The 20,943-nt window shown below is 39.1% G+C and overlaps 1 protein-coding gene across 1 annotated transcript in view; it reads left to right on the forward strand.

Annotated features, from left to right (window-relative positions):
• The window catches only part of DLGAP2 (DLG associated protein 2), a 265,272-nt gene that overhangs the window by 168,699 nt on the left and 75,630 nt on the right, over positions 1-20,943 (forward strand). The window contains exon 5 of the mRNA XM_066590331.1: positions 7,811-8,030. Within this exon, the coding sequence (XP_066446428.1) occupies positions 7,811-8,030 (220 nt within the window). The remainder of the gene's footprint in view (positions 1-7,810; positions 8,031-20,943) is intronic.

Here is a 20,943-nt window from a genome sequence, read left to right on the forward strand (position 1 = left end):
ACAACAGCGGAAGGGCTTCAGTCATAATTCCGTCTCTCTGTTCCATTTTTAGAGCAGAAAAAAAGAATTAAACTGGAAATAAACAGAGTCCCCCCCCCCTCCCCCCACATTGATTTTCAATAGGGTTTTTAAAAAACGAAAAGTAGCACTATGTGTTCCATTTAAAAAACGGAAACCTAGTGGAATGGTTTGCTTTCCGCTTTTTAAAAACCCCATTGATTTCCAATGGGGGGGAGATGGATCAATTTAATTCCATTTTAATTCTGTTTCTCTTCTCCGAAACAGAACAGAGAGATGGAGCTCTGAATAAAGCCCTACCGCTGCTATAAAATGAGTCTAATATAGCAAGAATTGCACAAACCTCCTGGTTTTCTCTTTTAAACAACTTCTTACATACGTGCATGTCTCTTTCTGTTTAAAATGTAATTTTGCTCTCCTAGGAGGATGCTGAAGGTTACTGCAATAGTCAGCCTAAAACACCGCTAGGTACGCAAAGTATAGTTTTGTCTTGGGAGCACGGTTCCACTTGAAAAATCAATATGACCTTTTGAAATCTTTATTGAAAACAACTCAAAATACAAATATTTAGCATCAACCGTAATTGTTTCAAAAAGATACAGTGGAGTGGTGGACTATTAGTGTAGAGGAAAACTGTTTACTGCAGTCAAACACGAATTTCCCAGGGACAGAGCCTGAGATCTGAACTGTAGATGAGTAATTTAAAGTTGTAAACAACTAATTTGACAGTACTGCTTCTGGAAGGAGCCTCCAGACAATTAAGATGATAGAGTGTTAATGTTGTAATATGGAGGATTAACATTACATTGCTAACTCCCTCAGTAATATTTTATGAAATTTATATTGCTAAAGGATCTTCAAAGGCTCTTTTACATGGGCCGATTCTCTGCCCATTTAACGAGCGCCAATTAACAAAATACGATTGTTCATCCCTATGTAGATTCCATTCATTGGGCGTACATCCCCATTTGCGTGTGGAAATGTGCTACTGATGAGTGAGCACTATTATCCCCACATGAATGATACCAGCTGATTGCAAGCATATTCACACGGACCAAAGATCAGGCAAGCAAACACTCATGCCAGATTATTGGCCCTTTTGAAAGGGCCTTTAGTCTCTGAATATTAACCTTTTAAGAGTGAGAAAAAAAATAATAGGCCTACTTAAGGTCTGACTTATATAACAAAGCTTTGTGCATGGAACCTACATAGAATTCCTATGGCTTCATTTTACAAAGATGTAGCACTCCATATGCAAACATATGGCCCTCCATCAGGCACTACTGTATTCTCCCTTAGATGCAATGGAAAAAAGAGAACACCTAGATACTATTTGGCACTTCTGCTTAGACCGGCATTTCATACATTAGTCTTAATAAACCGTGCACTTGAAAATGAGGTGTCTTATTTATTATTAGGCATTAATATAATAAGTTAATAAAATAGGTGCGTCCGTGGCTCCTCGTGCACCACAGCTGAAATCTCTAGCAGCTATGTGCTGGCCTAGACTTCCACTATAATTTACGCCAGTTTCTGGCTTAAAATATAGCAAATCTGATGAGCTTTGGGAGGTCCTACCCCTCTTACTAAGCCATTCCTTCTTTTGAAAAGTGTCAAGAAAAGTACAAAATTGCATATTTTGTCAAATATGGTGTGCGACAAAATGTGCCACTTTTATACACGAGTAAAGTGGCATAAATAACTTGATACATTTGCTCCATATGTTTCCATATGCAATTGTAGGCACATGGAGGTACAGTATTGACCTATAGATTTTTATACTGGAAGACCCCCTTCAGACTGAGGTGTGCATGAGGCCTTCATCTGTGTGTTACACACATTACATTTCTGTTAAAGGGATAGGTAGTATAATTTTTAATTCTAATGAAATACCAGTATATACTGTAATTGTGCCTATACTTACACAATTATATACCATTATGATCAGAAAAGATGGTAATAATGAGTAATCAGTATATTCCTTCCCAACCAGCCTTACAATACGGAGAGGAAAGCAATTGTTTCCTAATCAAGCAATGTACGATATCAAAAGCCTCCCATTAAAGGGGTATTCCAGGACATTTTGAACTTTTGATAGTGATGACTGACAGCAGGGACCCGCCATTCAGATTCCTGCCAATCAGCAAATTTTTCTTGCCAATGTCACTATGCTCAGCAGAGGAAGCAGAAAGCACTGACCATAGCACAGTGGCCGGGGTTGGTATTGCAGGCGCAGCTCTCATTGAATTCAAGTCATTAATAGCAAAAGTTAAAAATGTCCCAGAATACCCTTTTACCATCACATAATGTATTAGTGTCTAATTGAACCTTGATAAGTTGTCTCCCATAAAATAATCCGATATTGATCTACAAAGAGCACAGTATTGGTCAATATGTTGTATTTTAAAATAAATTCATTTAAATGATGAAAGAAGAGCATGAAAACCATAAAATTGCACTATGAATATAAAATATGTGTCAAGTATTTCTTAAAGTTACCAGGGTAACTGAAGTGATTCTGCAGAGACGATGGAGTGTCTTGAAGGAACTGTACATGGTAATTCCATTAAGATCTCAGTGAAATCTAACAAGAGAATGTTTTCTTCTTTTTTGCAGGATTTCCTCATTGAAAGTCTGCAAGAATGCTTTACCTCAAAGGATTATCCTGAGATCAAGGTGGCAGTACCCTGTATATTCCCAGGCTAGGAGAAATCTTTACTTCACTGTTTCAAACCTAGACAGTCGCCTGTATTCATTTTCTACAGCTGTGATGACCTTATTTCACTGCTGTGTGAAAGTCATAGCCTATTGCGTCTTTCTCGAGAGCAATGGTTATATACGTCATACCAAAATACACTGCCAATTCTGCACAATGCAAGAGAAGCAAGTAACGCCTCCACTGTTCCTCATAGCAATTAAACAAGATACAATCATACCGTAGTATGGTAACAGGTCAGCCTAGAAAGTATTTTCTCTAATGATTAAAGCTAAGTAGCATTTTATATACCCAAGAGGTAATTTACAAAGTGGAAATATATTTAAGATGGCATTTAAAATATAATGTTCCAGTTTGGATTTGCCAGACTCATAGTTCAGTGTAAGACAGAGGCTGAGCTTCATCAATCTTGTATTAAAAGTATTGGACGCCATCTTTTAAGATCTTTAAAGTATATAACTCTCAGTGGTAGAGTTGGAAGAAGTAGAACATTCACTGCCATAAGGGGAAGCATGACATCCTGTATTGCAGAGGTATTCTATGAGTACAATATAGAAGCACTATAGGGCAGCATCGGGGGCCCATAGATGATATGTATTCTGTCATGTGCCTATGGCCTTCCATTTGTCTGGAGGAGCATCTTGTATCCGGCTTTTCTCCATGTTTTTGGAAGTTACTGTATATAAGCAGTGCCTAACTTTCTGCCCAAGCTTTTTTGCTGGATTTTTTTCCTAGTTGATAGAAAATCTAATTTGCTTGCTGGCACATCCGTTAAATATACAACCCTTTCCACTGTTTTGCATATGAAAGGAGTGCTAAATTCCCTTTAACATTGTGAAGGGAGCAAAAAAAAATCTTTTGGACCACCAGTGCTAACTGCCATATCGGTAGTGGATTGGGCTGCTAGGAACAAGATATTTGGAGGGTAGAGTTGCAGTATGCAAGCCTCTGTGGTGGTGAATATCACTCGAACTCTTCATTGACAGCTATAACAAATCTTATCAGTAATGGACGGTGTACAGTAATCACCCAAGCTGCAATAAACAGCAAGTTATTTGCAATGACAGAATTCTGTGTATGAAGTATGCATCACAGCCAAGTTCTCATCACATTCTACATTGCCTTTATAGTCGATCCCTTGTCATTTACATTCATTGTATTGTACGGACACTTTACACTTGATCCATGTCTCCATTATATGCAGTTATTAGCAGTGTAAGATATTTTTGCATTTTTTACAACTGGCCTTTTCTGAATGTCCCTAACATTTGATACATATTGTGATGACCGGGGATGCGGCGGGCTGGCGCAGCTAGGCACTATCACAGTGCGGGCTGATGTTTCCCTCCATGGTGGCCTATAACAAATTATGTCACCCCCACCCCTCCAAAAATGTGGTGATGTTGTGATGCACTGGTGTTGGTTTTGTTCCCTGCTGTAGATGTTTGTGACAAAGTGAGAACCCCAAATAATAGTCCACAGAAACGGGAGGCAAGTTAACCCATGATTTACATGTAGATGACGTAGAGCGGTGCTACATCAAGCCAGCCACCACCTGTAATACAATATACAGTGGGACAACACCTTAACAAAGCCAGTATTAAACATTATAACACCATCATCAAATTTATAATCATGAGTATTCTTGAAGAGTCTGACTTTGAGGTACCAAGTACCTATTTCTGGATACCACAATATTAATTTATGCGAGGGGGGGTGGTAAACACATCTAATTAAAAAAGGTAAAAATAAACACATTGAAAATATAAGATGAAATACACAAAGCCACAAATTAGCCAATGTCTAAAACACATTAGATTAATAGTATTTTTATAATATATAACCAATTCTGTTTCTTTTTACCTTTTTCTGAATTATTGTAAGTTGATACAAGACTTCTTCTTCTCTGGGAGTGATATGCCATAACAACTGCCATCTTGGGTGCTCTAAAGGAATGAAAAAGGGAATAGCCTCACAATGTAATGCTATATCTTCGATAGATCAGAATATCATATAATCCATAATAACATACTTGACAGCTGTAGAGAAAATCTAGGCAAGTTGCCATTGTGAAACTCAGTGCATTTTCCTAATTTATATCTCTATTGATCAGTATCTCTATTCCCTTCTTCTTTCAAAGACTGTGAAGTCATTTGCATTTGTTTTATTATTCTCTTTTCAGTACAGAGCCTGATATAAAGAATGTGTTTTCTAGTTTCTTACATGGTTCTTATTGCATAATGTTCCATCACATACATTCAACAGATATTGTGAGATTTTTCCTAGGAGGTCACTGCATATTCTATATGGAGGGAATACAAGGTGCTTTTGCATCTGTTATTCTATACCAACACCTTGCTTTCTGCTTCTAGACTCCAATTCCTAGTGTGCCCTTACTTCTAAGTATTCCTCATACATACTGTACATGCATTCTTCTTTGATCCATTCACATTACTCATCACTTTCCGGTTGCTGAAAGGAAGAAGGCCAAGTAATTGGCAAGTGCTCTGCCATCTTACCCTTCGGCGCTTCCCTTCAGTAAGAAAATCTATCAAATAACAGTACTGTTCAGGGGTAAGCACAGATTACAAGTGCTGAATATTTAAAAGAGTATTCCAGGCTTTTACTATTGCTGACGTATCCTCAGGAGAGGTCATCAATAGTTGAGCAGTGGAGGTCCGTCACTCAGGATCCCCACCAATCAGTTCATCCTCCGGGCTGCTGTCAGTACAGAAGTGCCAAACATCGTCATTGGTGGTCTAGGTTGGAAGTGTAATAGACCACCTAACTCCCATTGAAATCAATGGTAGCAATGCCTCCTATTGCACTTTTGGCTTCTCAATGTGGTCAGAGCTGGAAGTGTAATAGGAGGCATCACTGCCATTGATTTCAATGGAAGTGAAGTGGTCTATTACACTTCCAGTCCTGACCACTGATGATGACATCCAGCTGCACTGATAGTGGGCTGGAAGATCAGCTGATCGGCGAGGATCCCAACCAGAAGACCCCTACTAATCAACTATTAATGAGCAATCCTAAGGATAGTTTATCAATAGTAAAAGCCCAGAATACTCCTTTAACATATAAATTGCAACTCATTATACTCGTGCTGCCATTGAGCCATGCTCACCAACAAAGCTAGTCAATAAGACAACTGGCCTTTAGTAGCTGACAAAAAGGAAAGAAACAGAAGTTATTCAAATTTTGGAATATCTGTGTAATATTGCACTTTTCTGAAACACTCAATATATTTGATTATTGGTTCTGGCTGAAAAATCAGGCCAAGTACCGTATTCACTGAATGGCCGATTTTTAGAGACACCCATCTAAGTAGCGTATTGGACCTCCTTTGGCTTTCAGCACCTCAGCAATTCATCATGGCCAGTTGGTGTTGAAATTGTTCTGCAGGAATATTGGCCCATGCGGACAGGAGAGCTTCTTACACTTGCCGCAGATATATGGAGGTACTGACAAACTGTAAACAGGAAGGGTTCATTAATACTGCTTATTCCAAATTCTGACCCTCCCATCAGCACGGTGCAACCGAAATCTAGATTTCTCTGATCGTGTTTGCTTTTCCACTGTTCAGTGATCCAATTTGTGTGCTCTTTTGCCCACTGGTGTCTTGACTTTCTGTTACTCTTAGACATCAATGGCCATCTGCTACTATACTCCACCTGTACTAAGGAAGGATAAGTTGTGTTTTCAGGCACATTAGTTGGAGCACCAGTGTCATATTCAGATGCAACTTACTTCACTGGTCAGCCTGTTTGTCAAAACAATTTTTGACATCTACCTCTCACGGCTTTCATTGAAAAGCTGTTTACGTCCGCAGGCTCCCCTTCCATTGAATGTTTTCCTTCATTCATAACATTCTCTGTATACTATTGATACCACTATACAAAAAAAACCAACAAAGTTGGCAGTTTTTTAAATATTGGCCCTGCTAGTCATCCACCGATTAACATGCCTTGTTCAAAATTGTACGGTTCACTCTTTTATCCTATTCTAATGTGGTTTCACATTGAAACTAATACACACAAAACTTGGTCACTTGAGTTTATGCTGCACTCCAGTGTCACATGTCTAATTTCCATAAAGGAAAGCTACAATTCTGAAAGGGCGGGTGTCTCTAATAATTTGGCAATTCAATGTAAGTCAGTTTACAGTTTTGGTGATAGCCTCTCAGGTGTAATTACTCAAGTCTATTTCTGCCCATTTGTCATGGCATGAATTGTGCATTAATTATCATTTTTTCCTTTTAATTGCTTTCATGGAATTAACTTTTCAGTGACTAATACAAAACTTTGCAGTGCTTCTCGGTCTGTTATTTCTACATAGTTATTATTGGGAGCATTATTATGCTATTGTTTGGCTTCAACATAAAGACAATATGTGGTATTTCAGTGTGCATACTGCAGTATATCACTGTTGTAGATTTACAGTGACGCCACATGCGTTTGGGCACTTTCGAGTGTTTAGAGTGCTGTAGCTCTGAGCTCATAGATCAGCCAATGGTATTTTGTGACATGTCAATGTGACATATCAGAAGCTCTTTGACATCGTACTACCCTTTAAATTGTAGCATTATAGACATTCATCTGACAGCAAGCCAAACAGTACATCCTAAGGCTTTTCTTTATGTCAGGTTTCTGATTACAAGCAATAACTGGTATGTTCATTGTACAGTATAATTCCATATGTTAGAAGAGTACATTTGGCTACTATGTATAGAATAGTCTATGCCATTTTATTTTATAACCAAGTCATGGGAAACTACAATACAAGTATTTACAGGAAATCTTATTATCAATTTACATTTCAAATGCTAAGAGTGTATCTTAATACAAATAATTACAAATATTCTAATAGGCATGGAAGGCGTAGAGAAACCTGACATTACAGCAAAGTCTGCTGTTCCCGCAGTGATAACACATTTCCTCACTTCTTCCATTCTCCTTAATTCGAGCACATTGTATCACCATGTTTCGATAAAGCAGTGTTTTCTGCTGTAGTTGGACAGACTGCTTTGCACAATGATTTGCAGCACCAACTGCTTGTATTCTCTTCTTTCAGATGAGTGAAACAGAAATTAATGGGCAATATGAGTCGGTGTGTGAGTCAGTGTTCAGTGAACTTGACGCTCATGCAATGGATGCTTTAGACCTCCCAGGATGCTTCCGAACTAGGAGTCACAGTTACTTAAGAGCGATTCAGGCTGGATACTCCCAGGATGATGATTGTGTCCCTGTAATAACCTCTTCCAATGTCACTTCCACAACCAGGTCAACAACAGGTAAAGAATGAACAGGGGCAAAAACTTGTACAATTTTTAATTTAACAGGATTTTCTTATTTCAGTTGAGTTTATTGTAGTTAACAATTTTGCAATGAGGGTTTACTAGCACTGAGTTACCCCAACTGTGCGTTGGAGTAACTCAGTGCTAGTAAAAAAGGGGTCCCTATTTTTGCTTAACCATATTTTCATTACTAATATATAGAGATGAGCGAGTATACTCGCTAAAGGCAATTGCTCAAGCGAGCATTGCCTTTAGCGAGTACCTGCCTGCTCAAGACTGAAGGTTCTGGTGTCGGCAGCAGGCACGGAGCTGCGGGGGAGAGCGGGGCGGAACGGAGGGGAGATCTCCCTCTCCCTCTCTCCCCCCTGCTGACTGCCGCTACTCACCGCTCCACCGCACCGACACCCGAACCTTCAGTCTCGAGCGGGGAGATCCTCGCTAAAGGCAATGCTCGCTCGAGCAATTGCCCTTAGCGAGTATACTCGCTCATCTCTACTAATATACTATCCTACCAAAAGTAATTGGACACCTGAGCAAGAATCAAAAGTAGTATGTATTTACATATGTTAATACTTAATGGGCCTCCTTTGGCCCTAATGACATTGGATACTTTCTTTAGCATACTTTCTACTAACATCTGATATATTTCAGCTAGTATTTCTCTCCAATCATCCTGCAAATGTCCACTGAGTTTTTTCACAGAAGATGCATTGGCCCATCTACAATAGCGCAACGAGTGTCGTCATTGGACAGTTGACCAACGGACGAATATTCTATGGAGTGATAAATCCTGCTACACCATCTTCAGATCAGATGGACTTAGCTGGGTGTGGAGGACGCCTGAGAGATGCCTGGAGAATGCCTTTTGTCTGAATGTGTTGTGCCAACGGTTAAGTATGTACAGCGGAGGTTCCGTTATGGCCTGAGGATGTTTTACGTGGCATGGTCTTTGTCCGTTGATTGTATTGGCAAGAACCATGAACACTGAGGTGCATCTTGACATTCTAGACAATAATCTGCTACCAACAACGTGACAATACTCTGGAAATGGTGATCAATACTTCCAACAAGACAGGGCATCCTGTCACAGATCCAATGCTGTTTTACGTTGGTTTGAGGATATGGATGTTCCATGATTGGACTGGCTTGCACAGAGTCCTGACACAAACTCTATTGAACATCTTTGGGTAGAACTGAAGCGTCAAGTCAGGAAATATCAAAAGCATCCATCTTCTTTGAGAGAACTCGCCAGACATTTTCAGGATGAATGGAGGGAAATATCAGCTGAAGTATATCAGATATTAGTAGAAAGTATGCCACACAGAGTATACAATGGTATTAGGGCCAAAGGAAGCCCCATTAAGTATTAACATATGTAAATAAATACTACCTTTCAGTATTACTCAGATGTCTAATTACCTCAGTTTTTGAGGCAAGCCAGACGTGGAGTGAGAAGACATGGGGAATATAAAGACAGGACTTGGGGACCTTTCACATGTGGGAAAATTTCTGCAAGTTGCACCTAAAGTCGCAGCTTTATACCTGTGGGTTTCTGCTTCATAATGCATATGTATATATGCAGATTTTGGTGCAGAATGTACTGTAAATTGTAATCATATACGCAGATGCTTCATGTTTTGTGACTTGCTCTTAGTACAAAAATTGTATTTTTCTCTTACTGAACAGTGATATTGCTATAAATGCCCTTTACCCCATTTACCTTTTTCCACCTCCAAGTGAGGACTTATTCAAGTAGCACTTTTATTGATAGTCTCCCCAAATAAGAAGGGACACCGATGGAGCAGAGGCATGAATGTATTCAAAATGAAGAAGCTGTCTGTGTAAATGTATTCTACCTTTAGGGGTATTATGGAAGACCTCATCTTCACCTTATTATACCAGGAAAATGTTTAGACTGAGACTTGACAGTAATATGTATAGTATGTTATCCCTGCAAATAGCAGATCATTATTTTTGGTCTCCTTTAGGGTGTAGTGAGTGTATGGCAAGAGTTTTAGATTACTTTGAATGTTACATGTTGAATTATATTTTATACCCTATATAGAACTTATTTCTTTTTTTATGAATCCATTAGATCCTGAGGATACCTGTCAAAATTAAAATGTAGTTTTATTTCACAATAAAAGAGCCATGACTAACAGATCAGGGGTTACTAACTCCTGGTAAGCCCACCAATCAGCTATCTTATGGGGCTGCAGTACCTTGACAAGCACAACATTTCTTTCATTGTTTACCAGACACAGTGCTGTACATTGGGAGTGGCTGTGTCTGGTATTGCAGTTGAGTCCCATTTACTTGAACCCGGTACAACCTCTATACAATATGTGGCACCGAGCACCCTCTACACAATGTATGGTGCCATACCTGGTAAAGAACAAATGGGATGTAGAGCTCAGCAGAGCATAGCAACCTCTTCATACAGCTGATTGTTGCGGGTGCCGAAAGTCAGACCACCATTGATCTAATACTAATGGAATATCCTGAGTATAGATCATCAATACCAAAGTCTTGGAAAACACCTTTAAGAAAGGTCATTGTAAGCGGTTAAATGTAATGAATAGATCCTCAGTTACTGAATGAACCAAACAATCTCCTACCTGAAAGGATAGTGGAATTCTGCTTCTGATAGCGCTGATAGCTAACCTCTTGAATCGGCTCCAAGATGCTTGAGGACACTGTTGGACTTTTACAGCCACGGGATCATTGTGATAGAAGAGATTGCTGATCCTAGAGCAAACGCAAGTTAATGCCCGAGCAAGTTATTTTTTTTACTGCACTTCTACTAAACAAGATCTATACCTAAAAGGTGGCCTCACTTCAAGGAATGTAATTGAGAGCTACTGTTATTGAGATTAGTAGGTAAAAGGCTGAAAAATATCTAAAAAGTGCTTATCGGTTACTGAAAAAGGAATCATTTTGTCTTTCAAAGAATTTTTAAATACCGCAGAGTAAAACAATGGATAGCAATCAAATGCTTCATATAATATTTTTTCCTTACCTTTTCGTAACTAGGGCTGTTTTTTTTTTAGGCCTTCATGCCCAGAGCAAAACTTTACCTTTTGAAATGTTGCACCCTAAGGCTCGGTTCCCACTGAGTGTAAATCCCGCGTAAATCTCCCAGAATGACCGCGGTGGGACAGCACAGAAATATCGCAAGATTTCTGCAGCTTCAAAACTCGCGCCATTTAGTGCAGATTTGAAGAAGCTTCGCCGTCTGTAGTCCGCTGCGACCATAGAGAGGAGAGATGGCCACAGAGGAAACAGCGCTAAAATTGACATGCTGTGGCTATGATTTCCATGCTGCATGTCTATTTCAGTGTGGCTTTGCCGCAACGGCTGCTCTGCAAATCGTGTCCACTTTGCTCCTTTATACTGGGATACAAATTGCCGGTAGAATTTCCGTGCAGAATGTCTGCATGGAAATTCCACGGCAATTCACACTTCCAATAAAATCGTACATTTTTCGAGCTATGCGGGAGTACATGAAAACACAGAATTCTGAAACACATGCTTTTCAATTGTTTCATTCACATCTGCGATGCTTTTTGTACTGCGATGTTGTGAGATTAAGAAATCGCCGACTGCCCTATCTCTGCGTTTTGCTCTTTTTTAGCTCACGTTTCCCTATGGAGCCTCCATTTTATCGTATCGCAACACACGAACTTGCGATGTTTGAGCGATGCCATGCATTTGTAACATTAGAATTTCCTAATGGCATCTATTGTGCGAGATAATCGCGTACGGCAGTGATGAGATGCGTGATTATTTTACAGGAAAAAGCATCGCTGACACTCAGGCATCTTATGAACATCTCGCCAGTGTGAAGGAGCCCTAAAGGTCTTTTTTTAAATTTGTTTCTTAGTCTACATTAAAATGATTTTTTTTTTTTTGAACACATGATAATTTCTTATTATTTGACATTGTAGGAGATATCAGTTAATTTCGGCTTTTTTAAGGAAAAATAGTCAGAAAAAGGAAAAAATACAGTTTTTTGCATTTTCCAATGCTATTTTAAGATAGTTTATTTGGCGTAACATACATTCTCTGTCAGTGGAATGTATTAATGCTTGAGCACCTAATGCAAAATGCCTCCATGTAACATTGGATGTTTAAAATTGGTGTACATGATAGTTACTTTGGAGGGGGCAGGGTTTTCTTTTAAGTTTTATTTTTTTCTCATTTTTTTATTTTGGCTTATTTATGTTTTACTGTATTTGGTTTTTTTTACTATGGTGTCACAGGTTAGCAGGGAACACACAATATATGTGTTCCCTGCTATCCCCACATATAGATCACTAATGATATTAAATATCTGATTTTTAGAAGTAGTCAGTTTGTGAACAGGAAGAAGTAATTCTGAGGGCAGGAATTGAAGGAACGCTACACATAAGAGGGGGTTTATGTGAAGTCAGGCACAGGATGACAAGTTAAGACGACATGCCACACATCCATGCATTGCATACATACAGTATTAACTTTTTATTGTGTAGACAAATAGGAAACTTGCAAAGTATTCAAAGACTCATGTAATGGATTCCCTATTAACCATATTAGTTATATGTGATGCTTGTGACCACTCCAAAAGCCAACCTTTTTGTGAAGACCCCGATCTACAACAGTGTTTACTGTTATGTTAGTATTCTTCCTCGAGAGGACCATTCATCTAGAAGAACATCTTTCATTCCATTTTTTGGCTGCTTCCTTATATATTATACAATGCATTTGGAAAGTCTTCAGACCCTTTCACTTATTTATGTTTTCTTATGTTGTGGCCTTGTGCAAGTTTAAAAGAAAAAAATTAAGCTTTTTTCCCTCATACTGCCCTCTATACCCCATAATGTCAAAGTGAAAACAGAATGTTAGAAATCTTTTTAAATATTTTAAAATGAATTGAAAGTTCCCAAGAGCCCAGTGTCCTTCATAATTCTTAAATAGAAGCTTGGAACAACCACGACTCTTCCTAGAGCTGCCCACCCACCAAATTAAGTAATCAGGGGAAAGGAATCCTGGTAACAGAGGTGACCAAGAACCCAATGGTCTCTCAGGCTGAGCTCCAAAGATCCTCTGTGCGCATCACTGCAGGACACCACCAATCTGGGCTTCATGGCAGAGTGGCCAGAAAGAAGCCTCGTTCAGTAAAAGCCTGCCTGGAGCTGGCCAAAAAGCACTTAAAGAACTCTCAGATTGAAAAACAAGATTCTCTGGTCTGATGAAATCAAGATTGAACTTTTAGGCCTCAATTCTAAGGGCCCTTTTACACAGGAAGACCTGTTGGACGAATGGAAGCAGAGAAATAATCCCTGGCCCGCCTGCCTCCATTCACAGTAAACAGTTACACAAGCTGATCTGTCGTTCAGTCTTCTGCATGCAGGAAGTGAACGACAAATGAGAAGTGAGCGATTTCTCGTTCGTCGTTCAGTCGTTGCATACATTTACACTAAACGATAATTGTTCGGATTCCCCCTGGATGCAGGAATCTGAATGATTTATCGGCCCGTGTAAAGGGGTCCTAAGTGTCTGGAGGAAACCAGGTGCTTCTCATCACCAACCCAATACCATCCCTACAGTGAAGCATGGTGTGGGGGTGTTTTTCAGCGCCTGGGACAGAGAGACTTGTCAGAGTTGATGAAAAGCTGAATTCAGCAAACTACAGAGATATTCTTAATGTAAACCTGATCCAGAGCACAAGGGACCTCAGACTGGGCAGAAGGTTCACATTCCAACAAGACAATGACCCTAAGCACACAGCCAGGACAACACAGGAGTGGCTTAGGGACAACTCTGAATGTCCTTGAGTGGCCCAGCCGGAGTGCTGACTTGAACCCAATTAAACATCTCTGGAGAAACTTGAAAATGGCGTCCACAGACTTCCCCCATCTAACCTGATGGAGCTTGAGAGGATCTGCAAAAAAGAATGTCAGAAAATTACAAAATCCAGATGTGCAAAACTAAGTGCTGACTATAGGGTGTGAATACTTATGTCAATGTAGAATGTTAGTTTTTCATTTAAAAAAAAATACAAAGATTTCTAAAATTCTATTTTCACTTTATCATTATGGGGTATGGAGTACAGAATGATTAGGGGGGAAAAAAATTTAATCAATTCTGAAGACTTTCCAAATGCAATGTATGTGTATGTCCACAATTCTTGTACAGCTGACTTTATTTTCAGCATATATATATACAGTTAGGGCCAGAAATATTTGGACAGTGACACAAGTTTTGTTATTTTAGCTGTTTACAAAAACATGTTCAGAAATACAATTATATATATAATATGGGCTGAAAGTGCACACTCCCAGCTGCAATATGAGAGTTTCCACATCCAAATCGGAGAAAGGGTTTAGGAATCATAGCTCTGTAATGCATAGCCTCCTCTTTTTCAAGGGACCAAAAGTAATTGGACAATGGACTCTAAGGGCTGCAATTAACTCAGAAGGCGTCTCCCTCGTTAGCCTGTAATTAATTAAGTAGTTAAAAGGTCTGGGGTTGATTCCAGGTGTGTGGTTTTGGATTTGGAAGCTGTTGCTGTGACCAGACAACATGCGGTCAAAGGAACTCTCAATTGAGGTGAAGCAGAACATCCTGAGGCTGAAAAAAAAAGAAAAAATCAATCAGAGAGATAGCAGACATGCTTGGAGTAGCAAAATCAACAGTCGGGTACATTCTGAGAAAAAAGGAATTCACTGGTGAGCTTGGGAACTCAAAAAGGCCTGGGCGTCCACGGAAGACAACGGTGGTGGATGATCGCCGCATACTTTCTTTGGTGAAGAAGAACCCGTTCACAACATCAACTGAAGTCCAGAACACTTTCAGGGAAGTAGGTGTATCTGTCTCTAAGTCAACAGTAAAGAGAAGACTCCATGAAAGTAAATACAAAGGGTTCACATCTAGATGCAAACCATTCATCAATTCCAAAAATAGACAGGCCAGAGTTAAATTTGCCGAAAAACACCTCAAGAAGCCAGCCCAGTTCTGGAAAAGTATTCTATGGACAGATGAGACAAAGATCAACCTGTACCAGAATGATGGGAAGAAAAAAGTTTGGAGAAGAAAGGGAACGGCACATGATCCAAGGCACACCACATCCTCTGTAAAACATGGTGGAGGCAACGTGATGGCATGGGCATGCATGGCTTTCAATGGCACTGGGTCACTTGTGTTTATTGATGACATAACAGCAGACAAGAGTAGCCGGATGAATTCTGAAGTGTACCGGGATATACTTTCAGCCCAGATTCAGCCAAATGCTGCAAAGTTGATCGGACGGCGCTTCACAGTACAGATGGACAATGACCCCAAGCATACAGCCAAAGCTACCCAGGAGTTCATGAGTGCAAAAAAGTGGAACATTCTGCAATGGCCAAGTCAATCACCAGATCTTAACCCAATTGAGCATGCATTTCACTTGCTCAAATCCAGACTTCAGACGGAAAGACCCACAAACAAGCAAGACCTGAAGGCTGCGGCTGTAAAGGCCTGGCAAAGCATTAAGAAGGAGGAAACCCAGCGTTTGGTGATGTCCATGGGTTCCAGACTTAAGGCAGTGATTGCCTCCAAAGGATTCGCAACAAAATATTGAAAAAAAATATTTTGTTTGGGTTATGTTTATTTGTCCAATTACTTTTGAGCTCCTAAAATGTGGAGTGTTTGTAAAGAAATGTGTACAATTCCTACATTTTCTATCAGATATTTTTGTTCAACCCTTTAAATTAAACGTTACAATCTGCACTTGAATTCTGTTGTAGAGGCTTCATTTCAAATCCAATGCGGTGGCATGCAGAGCCCAACTCGCGAAAATTGTGTTACTGTCCAAATATTTCTGGCCCTAACTGTAAATAGGTAGAGCTAATTGGGGGTCTGTGGGTTTTAAGAGGAGTCTGGGGTCTTGGGGACTAGTGATGGGATGGGCATTGATCTGTAATAACACAGAATATAAGGTAACTCCTGAATTGATAGACCCTTAATTGTAATTCATACAGAGTATTGACTGGCGATAATCTGAGTTTAGTTATCTTACTGCAAGTCTCAGGATAATGTGATGTTTTGTTTCTGGCATTTAATCTTCATCATCACTATCAGAGAAGTAGCAGTTTTAGTATTTGCAATGATTACATGTTACTCGGTGCATCATATTCTTGCAATTGCAGGAACACATTTCACATTACTTCAGTCTAGTAATTTGCTTTCATTCATTTTGGACCACTGAGACTAAAGCCACAAAGAAACAGGAGCTAATTATACCTCGATCTTACATCTACAGCATTGTCATTGAAAACTGCTTATGGTGTACAAGATTTTGTAGACTGGAAAAAAGTTGTTAAATATCCTCGAAATAAACAGCTTTAAACCAAAATTGCAAGTTACGCACTATCTAAAAAAACAAAACAAGGAAATGAAATGATATGCTGAAGCATTCAGCACTATTGTATCCCCGGCGATACCCGAGCACCTGTTTAACTTGTTTTTAAATTCACCCTCTGAAGATATTGGAGGACCTTAAGTACAAAGCGGACCATTAAAAGTGTTATAAAGGCTGTTAAGCATCAATAAACCAGAAAGGAAATTGCAGAGCCTGCAATAATTGTCCTGACATGTATCACTACCTGCCATTCATAGCGCAGAAATAAATGTCTCATTAGAGATGTCTCTGCTGAACCATAAGGAGATGCCGTTCAGCAGAATTTCTCCCTCAAATAGGACTGCTCTCGTTTTATAAGTGAGTAGCGCCATTTATCTAAGTTTGCTTTAGGGCTCCATCAGACTAGCAAATTTTGCACGCATGTATAGGCTTTCCAATAAAAGCGGTCACATGTCTGTTTTTTCGAAGTGCCTAAAATTCGTACCTGCAAAAGATAGGACATGTGAGTGCAAATGCACCCGGTGTTGCGTTTTTGTTTTCTACACGCGATGTGCGATTTATTTATTTTTTCCGGGTCCATGAAAACTGTGCTCGTCTGACTGAGCCCTTATACTGTATATATGGAAAAGCACATAGTATACATAACACCAGTTCATACTGCAATACTGTGAAAGTTTGTCACCACACTCTCAGTCCTTGCCTCCAGTGGAGATTCACTTGTTTTCCTTGATCCCACAATTTCTATTAACCCCTTCACACAAACTGCCATGTATGCCTGGCATTATTTTATATAGCGGACTTGGGAGCTGAGTCTGCTCAATACATAGCTGGTATGTTGGCTGCCTTTGAAAGCTGGCACCTGGCTGCCACAGCCGGGATTGGAGAGAATGCTGATCCTAGCTGTTTAACCATTTAGATGTCAATACTGACAGCAGCATTTAAATAACCTGACAGAGAAAGTACTCTCTATTGAAGAGCCTCCCATGATGAGATTGTGGGATTCTGTTTGATTACCATAGCATCCTGGGGCCTCGTGAAGGCTTCCAGGCTAGCAATGGATTTCTATCTATTACGCCCTGCCTGTGACAGGGCTTAATAGAATGCCTGTAAATGTATGATATACTGGAGTGCTGAGGTATAGAAAAAAAAACATTAAAGGGGTTATACCAAGATTACAAATTATCCCCTAACCTGTATATAGCAACTGTAAAGTAAAAAAGAAACATGCATAAACAGATTGGCGCACTAATCGTTCTAAAGAGTACCGTTTATTATTTAACCCAAAAGTAAAAAAGAGATTACTAAGTAGAAAACCTACATTAAAACCATTTTAAAAACTGTATGTAAGGCCTCTTTCACGGCCGTCCGATATAAGCTAGGATCTGATGCATTGAATCCCTGTCTCACCCCCTCCCTTTGCACACAGCTCGACGGTAGGAGAGAGGAGGTGAGCTGGCGAGGTGCAGGGAGGGGAGGCCCAACGGCGTTGGGGGCTTGATGTGTATGCGCCAGGGCCCATGCCATCTGAACAGGTGCACAAACATTAGATTTGTGCGCCCATTCACGCATTTTTATGGCACCGGTGGGTGCACATAAATACGCCTTTGGCGTGTGAAGGAGCCCTTAAGCATACAACCTCAGAATTAAACAATAATGGGCATACATCATATAAATAAGTTGATATTTCTCCCTCCACGAAAAAGGTCTAATCAAAATTGATTCAAGAAACTGGTTCAATTTCATATAATCATAGCCAACTGATCATGAAAAAATATGGATGAATACAACAACCATGGGCACAATATAAATACAAATATGAACGTGATTACTAAATCATACTGGAAAGGGAATTGACAAGGCTATACAAACACTAGGTCCAAACACATTAGTCATCTTTAAAGGGTCAACCAAAAAAGGCAACTGCTGGCATAATGCAAGAAATAGTATAAAAGAGTCTCATCTACAATGCCATACCCATCGTCAATCATCAATTTATGACATAATCAATGCTTGTGCCAAATTTCATGTTTCTACGACATCGGGAAGTGAGAAAATTAGATTACGCACGTAAAATTTGGACGCTAATTCTTTTGCGCTAGAATTGAAAAATCGAGTTGGGATCCATTAACTTTTCCTATTTTAGACATAATCTATGATTGTGCCAAATTTCATATTTCTACGACTTCAGGAAGTGAAAGAATTAGATTCCGTACGTAAAATTTGGACGCTAATTATTTTGTGCTTAGAATTGAATACTCAAGTTGGGACCCATTAACTTTTCCTATTTATGACATAATAATCAATTCTCGTGCCAAATTTCAAGTGAGAGAATTAGATTATGTACGTAAAATTTGGACGCTAATTCTTTTGCGCTATAATTGAATAATCGAGTTGGGACCCATTAGCTTATCCTATTTATGACATAATAATCAATGCTTGTGCCAAATTTCAAGTGAGAAAATTAGATTATGTACGTAAAATTTGGACGCTAATTCTTTTGCACTAGAATTGAATAATCGAGTTGGGACCCATTAACTTTTCCTATTTATGACTTAATGCTCGTGCCAAATTTCACGTTTCTATAATATCGGGAAGTGAGAGAATTAGCTTACGTATGTAAAATTTGGACGCTAATTCTTTTGCGCTTTGAATTGAATAATGGGGTTGGGACCCATAAACTTTTCCTATTTATGACATAATCAATGCTTGTGCCAAATTTGAAATTTCTATGACATTGGGAAGTAAGAGAATTAGATTACGTACGTAAAATTTGGTGGACAGATCTTTTGCACTAGAATTGAATACTCAAATTGGGACCCATTAACTTTTCGTATTTATGACATAATCAATGCTCGTGCCAAATTTCAAGTTTCTATGACATCGGGAAGTGAGAGAATTAGATTCCTACGTAAAATTTTGATGCTAATTCTTTGCACTTAGAATTGAATAATCGAGTTAGGACCCATTAGGTTTTCCTATTGATGACATAATCAATGCTCGTGCCAAATTTCATGTTTCTACGACATCGGGAAGTGAGAGCATTAGATTACGCACGAAAAAGTTGGACGCTAACTCTTTTGCGCTAGAATTGAATAATCGAGTTGGGACCCATTAACCTTTTCTATTTTAGACATAATTTATGCTTGTGCCGAATTTCATGTTTTTACGACATCGGGAAGTTGGAGAATTAGTGGCCAGTCAGTCAGTGAGTGAGTCAGTAAGTCAGTGAGGGCTTTCGTCTTTATATATATAGATAGACACAAAATGGTGGTATATTAATTCTATTTGCATAATTGAATTACTTTTATTGTAGATGCATTGGAGAAAGCGCAGATAATGTTGCTGCTATTCTAATTGAGGGAGGTCATATATGTCATTGACATTTGCTCTGTAATATTTGCATAAAAGCTTTACAACATATAGCTTTCTGACCTTTGTAATCTGTATGCCTGATGGTGTAAATACTGGCTCTATGCAGTAGTTCAATGTAGAGGTAATTATATGTTAACTGTTGAGAACTGTTAAGGAAAGATGATTAAATATGTAATGGGACTTGATTCAATGCAATCTCATCCTCATTAACAAGTCTGCTTCCACAAGCACTTTTAATATGCCAATAGATAATTAAATGTAGATGAATTTCATTGGTATGTTTCAATGCTGGTTTCTTAGTTGTAAAATGTTCCATGGCAAAAATTAATTACATGTGCGTTACTTGAAAATTACATAACTGGATTAATTTATTTAGATAATTGATGTAACATGGCTTACGGTAATTTTGTTCTTTTCTAATCACTGGGAGCTCTTGTAACAAGGCATCATAAATGGAAATCTGTTCTGCACTGCTGGCTGTTACTGGAGGGTTATTGATATGTGGAACACATAAGTAGCCCAACACAGTTAAGATCACAGCTGATAAATACAGGATTTCCTATTTTGAATCTACTACCCAATACATAATAGTACAGTATGAGTAGCTCTATCTCCAATATGGTTATTGCCACCCTTACTGGAAGAACAGAATATCAGGCAAAACTTACTCTGCATGTGTTATATGAAGCCAAATGAAGGTTTATTAATTATAGGGGGCATCCAAATGGCAATTGTAGCTGCTCTTACCAATGTTTATTGTACTGCAATGGCATACATATACATTTTGCTACTAAAATTAATTGGACACCTAAGCAAGAATCAAAAGTAGTATTGCTTTACATATAGTAATACTAAGTGGGGCCTCCTTTGGCCCTATTGACTTTGAATACTCTCTGTTTCATGCTTTTTACTAATGTCTGATATACTTCAGCTGGTATTTCCCTCCACTCCTCCTGCAAATGTCTGTCAAGATGCTGTTCATATTTCGTGACCCAGAAGACAAAAAAATGGAGTGCTCCAGGAGGAGATATTTAGACTGATGAAGATATAAATGAAAATTGGTACCTCTGGCAGTTGTACACGACTCAACATGTTTGTTAGCAGAGAGGTCCAGCTGCAACTTGCATCTACAACAGGGTTGAAACCTCCCTGTGT

This window comes from Eleutherodactylus coqui, chromosome 1 (assembly GCF_035609145.1).
Source record: "Eleutherodactylus coqui strain aEleCoq1 chromosome 1, aEleCoq1.hap1, whole genome shotgun sequence".
Lineage (NCBI taxonomy): Eukaryota > Metazoa > Chordata > Amphibia > Anura > Eleutherodactylidae > Eleutherodactylus > Eleutherodactylus coqui.